Source organism: Takifugu rubripes, chromosome 19 (assembly GCF_901000725.2).
Source record: "Takifugu rubripes chromosome 19, fTakRub1.2, whole genome shotgun sequence".
In the NCBI taxonomy this organism is placed as follows: Eukaryota; Metazoa; Chordata; class Actinopteri; order Tetraodontiformes; family Tetraodontidae; genus Takifugu; species Takifugu rubripes.
The window spans coordinates 11,270,933-11,280,068 of record NC_042303.1 but is presented as its reverse complement, the minus strand read 5'-3'; the positions used below and the strand labels follow the sequence as shown (position 1 = coordinate 11,280,068).

General features: G+C 43.9%; 1 protein-coding gene across 1 annotated transcript; it reads right to left on the bottom strand.

The window, feature by feature from the left end:
* Positions 1 to 6,989: 6,989 nt before the first annotated feature.
* npffl (neuropeptide FF-amide peptide precursor like) lies at positions 6,990 to 8,182 on the bottom strand. Its single transcript, NM_001098646.1, has 3 exons — positions 8,023 to 8,182; positions 7,747 to 7,862; positions 6,990 to 7,399 (listed from the first exon to the last, which is right to left on the bottom strand). The coding sequence occupies exons 1-3, from the start codon at positions 8,164 to 8,166 to the stop codon at positions 7,279 to 7,281; spliced, it is 381 nt and encodes a 126-aa protein (NP_001092116.1). The 5' UTR covers positions 8,167 to 8,182; the 3' UTR covers positions 6,990 to 7,278.
* Positions 8,183 to 9,136: the final 954 nt, after the last annotated feature.

Below are 9,136 nucleotides of genomic sequence, written 5' to 3'. Positions count from 1 at the left end.
AGAAAAAATTTTTTATTAAAAATTAATCAGCTTATTCTTGGCCCATTATCGACAATTCCTAAAAATTTCATTTAATACCATTTTTGTTCTTTTTGAGTTATTTATACTTTAACAGACCGGCAGAAAAGCAGATGTTGGTGATGCAACAAGGAAACATGCTAAAAGGTCAATTTCATGATTTTTGCATGAAGGTCAATGTGAAGCCACATTTTAACTTCTTTTTTTTCTTATTATTTTTCAGTTTAAAACCAGCAGATATGTTCCAATCAGTCTGTTAGTTGGATTACAATTTCAAATGTGGTGGACTGCTGTAAGTGTTAAATTCCCCCTCCACCAGTAGGGGGGTTGCAAAAGATCCGGTTTGTAAAACAGAGGTTCACTAAAACATTTGATCTGTAAAAGCTGTTGCAGGATTCTACTGACTGAATGAGGAAAATATTTAAAAAGGTGAAAATTTAAAAAGGTGAGCAGCCCCTGTAAGGACTAATGCTCTCCAAAATTAGCCCATGTGCAGGGTTGCTATAGCAACAAAGTAGAAACATACATGAAAGCAGAAATTAATTGAAAAAACTAATGATAAAGATTAAAGAGAGATTTCACCAAAGCAAATCAGCGCTTGGTATAAAAGCCTGATACTGAACTATGGCATTGAAATATTATAGTATTGTAGCAGAGGAAATTATAGTAGCAGAGGTTGTAGCAAACGATTCAACAGCTGAGCAAACTGAAACATTAAAATGGAGATCAACAGGATGTCAAACAATATGGATGACCCCTATGCATTTTTAGAGGAGCCCGACCTCAGTGTAGGAACTTTCCTTTCAGAGTCCCTCCAGGTGATGGACTTGCTGGGGGAGGGTGCATTTGGTCATGTGACCAAATGCTTCAGTACTAAAACTGGTGAGATGGAGGCTGTGAAGATTATTAAGAAGTTTCCTGGTCTTCCTGTAGAGAAAAATGAGGTGGTCATCCTCGAACAGCTGCGGAGTTTGGATCCGGACACCTCCAATATCATAAAGTGGAAGGAGAGCTTCACATACCAGGATCACATGTGCATGAGTTATGAGCTTCTGGATCAGGACCTGCAAAACTATGTAAAGGCCAGAGGAGAAGGCCTCCTCATTCCGGATTTGAAATCGGTCATTCGACAGGTGGCAACGGCCCTGCAGCATCTGCGCTCGTTCAAGATTGTTCATGCTGACATTAGGCCTGAAAATATTATGATTGTGGACCGGAGACAACAGCCAATCAGAGTTCGTCTCGTTGACTTTGGCCTGTCATTTCAAATTGGAGACCGTCCTTTTTTCCAAGCTACAGGATACAGAGCTCCAGAAGTGCTGCTGGGCATCCACCCCCTCACAGAAGCAATAGATATATGGTCTACTGGTGCAACACTTGTGGAAGTCGCTACAGCGTCGACCATTTTTGAAAATGAAGAGGAATACGATGAGCTCAGCCAAATCATCCAGTCTCACGGCCAGCCATCAGATGAGATTCTGGACCGGGGGAAGGACACTGCATCTTACTTCTGCGAGCAAGTCGATGGTGAACATCGCTGGAGGTTCAAGACACCTAGCGAATATGAGGAAGAAACAGGTCTCCAGGCCCAGACGTTCACGAGCATCAGGCTGGATGATGTACCAATGATCATGGCTCATGGAGACCCGGAGGACAAAAACCTGTTTGCGGACCTGCTTAAAAGGATGATGCAGCTTGACCAAGATGAACGCATCACACCGCTGGAGGTCCTGCAGCATCCTTTTCTCAATGAGAGCTCTCCTCAGGGTCTACTGGAGAACAATGCTGTCAGCCTGCCAGGCCCTGATGAGCACTGTAGGGATGTAAGTTTAGAGTCTTCTTCAAGGCAGCCAGGAGCACAGGAGGGGGACTCCTGTGTAATTGAAATTCCCAGTGACTTAGATATCGATGTCCAGTTGAAAACCAGCTCCACACACATTATAATTGAAATTCCCGATGACTTAGATATCGATGTTCAGTTGGAAACCAGCTCCACACACAGTGTAATTGAAATTCCCGATGACTTAGATATCGATGTCCAGTTGGAAACCAGCTCCACACACAGTGTAATTGAAATTCCCATTGACTTAGATTTCGATGTTCCGTTGGAAACCAGCTCCACACACAGTGCAATTGAAATTCCCGATGACTTAGATATCAATGTTCCGTTGGAAACCAGCTCCACACACAGTGCAATTGAAATTCCCGATGACTTAGATATCGATGTCCAGTTGGAAACTAGCTCCACACACAGTGCAATTGAAATTCCCGATGACTTAGATATCGATGTTCAATTGGAAACCACCTCCACACACAGTGGTTACGGCTACTGTGAGGGAAACATGAACTCAATTTCCCATATCAGCAGTCAGGGTTCCTCCTCAGATCAAGGAGCCCATGCCCAAACTGTTTGTTTGGATATAGAATCAGAGGGGAGCAATGAAAACAACCAGCCTGACTCAGAGAAGTGTGGCCTTTTTTCCCGACTGGTCAGACTGTTGAGGAACATCTTCCATTGCTTCTTCTGAAATACGCCGATGTGTATATGTCTCATTGTGTTTCTACTCTGGTGAATAAAAAATGAAATAAAATCTGATATGATTGTCAGCTATTGTCCTAAATTTTTGAGAAAAGATATTCATGAAGCACCCACACACACACGTTTCTATGTGTAGGAGTTCATAGACATAATACATTAGCCAGCTACCCTACCATAACCCTAATGTTGAAACAACAGGGGTTAATGAGTGTCCATATAGGGGCAGGAAATAATGTACAAGCATACGTGGGCTGGACATCTGTTCATTCTTACAAGTGTGTTCAGTGCATTGTGTATTTAGAGTGTATTTACAGCCATTCTATTCAACTGTCAACAACAGGAGAAATATGAGCGCCCTAAGGAGCCGCAGAGCCAAAAGGCAGCTAATAGAAAGAAAAAAAAAACACACAAACCTCAGACTCGCAGACTCAGACTAAGCTTGGGAAATTTACTCTAGCTTTCATTTCCAGCAGGTACTGCGAATGCAGCAGACATATGTTTGAACATTTGCTTTACAGTTCTCTTGTGTGACATATTACACACCTTGCAATGCTTTCCCAACTCATCAAAGAGTGAAACTTGGGGAGACACTAATGCATCAGACACTTTTCTATGTCGAAAAGGGGTCTTACTTGAGGATTCCTGAAGGTTTGGGATGTGCCTGTTTCAAAGTGACCAAGAACAGTTCATGTGGGACTTGACTTTTCAAAAAGTGCATTTTACATGAGCACAAAAGCATCAAAATCATGATGGGGTCGTGTACATGAGCATCATTGTTCAAGTGTGGTGACTTTTGCTGCCGCCAACCACCAGAAGACCAGTTTGACTTCTCTTTAAAAGGTCTAACTTCTCTTATTAAACCATTACCTTGTATTTCATGTGCTGATGAATATGTGAATAGGAGGTGGAAATTAATGTTACTCCAAAATGGTTCAATATAAATGAAAAGAGCCAGTCATTGTGCTGTTGTTGCTTTTTTTCTTTTTAACAGTGTCCTCCTTTCAGCTGACTCTAGAAGACTACACTGAGTGATAAATTGGAGCATTTAATGGCCAGGGCACTAATGGCTGAGTCCTCACTCCACACTTTTAAGATGGCTGCCTTCCAAGTGGATGACCATGGGCTAAATTGGATGGAGGAGCGGGAGGAGAATAGGGATTGATTTGCTGGACGTAGATATTGAAGGCCTGTGAGTCATTTTTGTATAAAATCAGAAAAAAGAAACCTCTGCAGCTCCCAGTCTGACTGTCTTAATTGCTGGACACAGTCCTTCATGCCTGAACCCCCTGCAGACTCATGAAATTCAGATGAGTTGTGTTTTTTCTTGCACTCGACTGCACAGATTAGAGGCCACCGCCGTGGCCACTGCAGCCTCTACATCCCGTCTTTGTATTTTCAGCGCCGCACGCCTCATATTGCATCCTGCTAACCAGAAAACTACGATATCACATTACTGACATAGACATTAGGAGGCACCTTTGACCCAAACTGCTGCTCCTCCTGCTTCCATCCAAATGTTGCAGCCTTACTGCATCTCACTCATCCTGATACATAAAGCAATAATCTTTTCCATGAATATCAACAAAGCCTTAAGTGTCGTTATTGTTGTCCTCTTGTGAGAGGGGCTGCTATGGTGATGCTATACGACCAGTGATATTTCCTAGCAACCACATGTCTAGTGCACATTCAACTAGATTACATTCAGTTATATTAAACACATGCAGCATTTTCTAAAATGTATCTATGACAGCACAGATAAACAGTCGTTGGTTGAGGACAGGAAGATGAATAAGCCCCAATATCAGTTGTAAATATTAATACTGTTCACTAGACTCTGGTAAGACTGTATTTCAGTCATGTGCCAGCATATATATATATTTTAAAATTAACATAATAAATATATCAGCTTCACCTGACAGGCCTCTGTCACCCCACTGGGTCATGGCTTCCTCACCTCTCCTCTCCTCTCCTCTCCTCTCCTCTCCTCTCCTCTCCTCTCCTCTCCTCTCCTCTCCGAGTAGATCATTGATGATGTTGTTTCTTGTATAGTTTTACTGCTTCTGCCCCCACCCCTCCTGTCTCTGTATCCATCAACAGGTCTAGCCGCCTTTATAGCTGTATGCTGGCCTGCCGACCTCTGACCCTGCTAATCCACTCTACTCTTATACCATCTTGTACTATTAATGTATCTCTATGAGCTCTCCCCTTCTCTCCTCGGCTTGTCCTCCCCCTTCTCTCTCTCTACCCAGCCGGCCATCAGCAGGAGGGTCCCTCTAAATGAGCCTGGTTCTGCTCAAGGTTTTTTCCTGTAAAAGGGGAGTTTTTCCATGCCACTGTTGCTTGTTGTGGGTCAGGCCCTGGGATTCTGGAAAGCGCCGAGAAACAATTTTGATCGTAACATACACTATATAACTAAAGATTGATTTGATTCAGTAATGTCAAAGGGTTCCAGGAAGGGGAAGACAAATGTCAAATGTCCTGGGTCTCCAGTCTGGTTAGTCTTCCTCTTGTCTTCTGAGCTCATGAAGAAAAAGAATGAGAGATTTGGGATAATAAAAGACTCCTCCTAAGAGGGATGGAAGAGCTTCCCTTCCCAATAATTGCCTCCGGAACCATGAAGGCGTACAGTAATTGCATGTTGCTGAGTTTTAATTAGTGCTGAGACTCATTGCCTGCTGCTTCCCAGGTGGCCTGTAAGTTCAGCACAGACAAAACCAAACAGCCGCAGCTCGGTAAAGATCTCTTCATCAAATGATGGCTGGATTAAACCCTCTCTACCAGAGTCTACTCACACTAATGCAAATGGATGATTATCTTTTCCATTTGTGAGAATCCTTTGCTGACATCTGAGGGAGCTGTCTAACATTGCAGGAGCGTCCGTGTTAATTACACATTTGTCGTCTAATAGATGTTCATGCTGTGGAAATTACCAACATTTAGCAATCAGATGATGTGGGTTCACAACCAATCAAATGTCACCAATATTAAAGCAAGTCAAAGACCAAACGAGCATGGAAAAGTGGGAGGAAAGCTCTGATGTGCATTTCTGATGTGTGTGTTTATGTGAAGCTCTAATTCAGTGGTGTTAAACGGTGGGAAATACTCTACTATGTGGTTTCCTTAAAAACTGAACTTTTTTCAGATAATTTTGTCCAAACAATGGCCAATATTTAGAGTTATTAACGATGAACCTGTAGAGATTTGTGACACATTGCTGATAAACTCATCAGTGCTGTACCGAATGTTGAAGTATTTATAGAAGCGTTTTTATTCTTAGCGTTTATTCTTAGGTGTAACCTGGTGACAAATATTTAGGATTATAAATGCATGTGTGGCAGGGCGTGGCCTGCCCTCCGAACAGGTGCCATATGGAGGTAGTGCCTTAATTGGTGGGTGGGGAGAAAAAGGTTTATATAAGGCACTGCCTCCAGCTGGCTTTAGTTGATTTCCCCCTTCGGCGAAGGTGTAGTGTGGTTGCAGCTTATCTGGGCTGTTCGACCAACTGAACCTGTCCCAGAATGAGCATGCTGTCTGGCAGCGCCAAGAAGGTTGGTGCTTCCTCCCGCCATCCTTCCGTCCAGAACGCTTTGCCGTAAGGGCGTGCGCGCTAGTTGGCACTGGGCAGTTGGCTGCCGGCTGGTGTCAGTGGGTCGCGATGCCCCAGCGGGAACCCCTCATGGAGTAGATCACCTCGCTTACTGGACCCACTGCTGCTTTGGCTCGGTGCTTTGGCCCCGTCCGGCGTTGAGACGTAGTGGTGCCGCCGAGGCGACCACGGAGTTATTGCCTTCATTTTAGACTCCTAACAGCGTGTAAATTGTATCATCAACCTATATTTACTCTTTTTAGGTTTTGTTTCTTTTCGTTTCTTAGTTGACGTTGTGTTCTTTTAGACGATCTGGTCACAATTTATTTGCCTGTCTGTGTGAGGTGTGTGCGTGTGTGCTCGTCGCGTCAAATTGTTTATCACTGAAAGTTTAATTGTTTTCTTTGTGGACAGGTGCTGCGGGCCACGGCGGGGACCCAACCCCTGGTGGAGGGCGTTTTCATCACCCCCCTCGTGTGTGGTTTTGCTTGCAGAAGCACGGGTGTTTTTAGTTCGTTTATCTCCCCTAATTGAGTTTTACCTGCTGGTGGGGCCCCAGCCCTGTCCACCCCTTTTGTTAATTTAACTTTTATACAGCCGAGTTATATTTTGTTGAGTATTGGATTAAATAAAATTGTAGTGCATAACCCTCGATCCCGTCTCTGCCTCTGGAATAGAACTTATCTGCACGTGCCTGTTCTCCGGTTAATTCCTGGGGTGAAATTCCCCAGGTGGCGTTGTCGTCAACCGTTCCACCTCTCCCCACCCCGCCACACATGCGTAATCTTTAGCTTTGAAAACGGATCAGCATCACCATTATTGCTAAGCCCACATGCAGATATAAATACAACCCTAAAGTTTAAAGATGTTTATTTGATCAGGGAAAAGAAGCTCAGTGGGTGAAAAAAGTAACACTCAAGCAAACACTTGTGTCCCTGTAAGAATCCAGGCTGGGGAATGAAGCGGTTATTAGGCACTTGTTAGCATGCTTGACAATGCTGGAAACAAAGAAAACAACTAGCTGTTATGACTGAAATCTTCATTTTAAGGCTTGAATTTACGCATTTTACATGAAGTGTGTTTACAGGTGCCTGCAGTTTGACTTTAGCAGTGTTCTGTGGTTCCGCCTGTCTGGTTATTTCCTGCCGAACCTCTGGGGAACAGCCATGCTCCAGACCTGACCGGGAGCACCTTCCCAGTCACGGGGATGTATCTCATTCTCCAGCATCACCTGCCCCTTGGAGTTACGTCCAAATCTAAAATGGAGGGGGAGCAGAGATCTGACTTAAAGCAATTTATACAGGGGAGGGGGGGGTCTCCTTTCCAGAGAGTAACACATCGTTTCTGTGTTTGTTAGATCTAAAGGAATATCAGATATGATAAGACTTTGTTTTTGTTCCTTTAGTTGATCCAAGTCTCATAAGCACTAATTTAAACATGTCCAAAAGCACATTTTGAGTGGAGTGGAAAAGCAGATATTCTATCATAATAAGTCTAACTGTGCAGAAGAAGCCTCAGTATTTTGTTTTGATATTTGCTGAAAAATAAAAAAAAGATATTCCTGCATGATAAAACATCGGTTGTGTTCTGTGCTGACACTGACCTCTGTGGCTGATGGAGGACGGAGTTCCTGGTTTCTCGCTGAGCTCCAAGCAGCAGAGCCCTCAGCACTGTGTTCAGTAGATAATCATCAATGCTGTTGTCAGCGTTTCTGCCACCCTTAAACAACAATCAAACCAATTTCAAAGCCTATTTCAGAGTGCAGAAAAGATTTACATCTTTTATGAGATGCCATTGTATTTCCAGACTAAGATGTGCTCTAATCGGAAAGGGAAATGAGGTTTGGTGAATACGAAAGCATTATTTTTCAAGTTCTCACCATTTCTAGCATGCTGTCAGCCATCTTCTCCTCTGACCCTGGCAGGTCTTCCTTGTCCAGAACGTCTTGGATGTGAAGAGCCCGGCTGACGCTGGTCATCGCCACGACCAGAGCCAGAAGCGTCACCAGCGCGGATGTGTCCATGTCGTGGAACAGCGGAGGAGATCGGACAAGGAAGGCAGGATGAGATGTCGGTGGTAGTCACACCTGTTGTTCTCAAGAGCTCCTCAGAAACTGACTCCTTCTGTTTGGGTTTGGAGGTCCTCTTTCGGCTGTGTCTTGTGGCGGTGACAATCTCCCTTGGTCTAATATATGCCTGCCAGCGTCTGGCCAGAGGCCCCCAGGAGACGTGAAGAACGATGCTAATATACAAAGGGAAATGGGCAACAGGATAAAAGAAGTCTGCTAATATGAGATCCAACCTGGTCCATTTAGGAGGATCAGTGCATTAGTGATGATCGAGCGCCCGAGTGTGTTATTATGTGGCCCTCAGGGCAAAGCAGCCCAACTCTGTTAGTTATTAAACAGATAAATCCCCACAAATGCACTCATCCACTGGTCCCTATTGTCCACAAGTCCCAAATTATACATAGACAAACCATCTGAGAGAGGGTTCAATAACCACTTAATCAAGGCACACAATACAAGACAATTATCACCCAAAACAGGTCTGTTCAAAGTACCGTTGGTTTTAGATTTGGGTTAGTGGTGAAGCATTGAACTAGAGGGCAACTGTGTAATTTATTTCTCTTATTAATGACTACTCTCGAGTAGGTGGCAGAGGGCCGCAACTCACTTTCTTTGGTGACGTTGTCGTGGAGAAGAGAGCATTAAATAACCAGGTAATAGTTCTAATTCAGTCATCTCTCCACTCAATGGGAAGCTCCGATGTGTGACATTGCTATTGATTACAAGCAGTAGGCCATTAAATGAATATATCAGCAGGAAAGTCACTGACACTCAAGGCTTTAATGACACATTGATGCTGTGCAACGAAGAGACGCTTTCTTGGTGACACAAGCGTCCAACCCATAATAGCAATGAAGATCTTTGCAGTGTCTCAGTTGTTACACGCTCGTGCTCGCTCTTCAGTGCTGTTCTGGCACCGCACTTC

Excerpts from the sequence above, each read along its gene's own strand:
- npffl (NM_001098646.1), bottom strand. The coding sequence starts at position 8,166 with ATGGACACATCCGCGCTGGTGACGCTTCTGGCTCTGGTCGTGGCGATG. Across the intron at positions 7,863-8,022 it reads CTGACAGCATGCTAGAAATG|GGTGGCAGAAACGCTGACAA; the intron begins GTGAGAACTTGA and ends TTGTTGTTTAAG. Across the intron at positions 7,400-7,746 it reads GTCCTCCATCAGCCACAGAG|ATTTGGACGTAACTCCAAGG; the intron begins GTCAGTGTCAGC and ends CCTCCATTTTAG.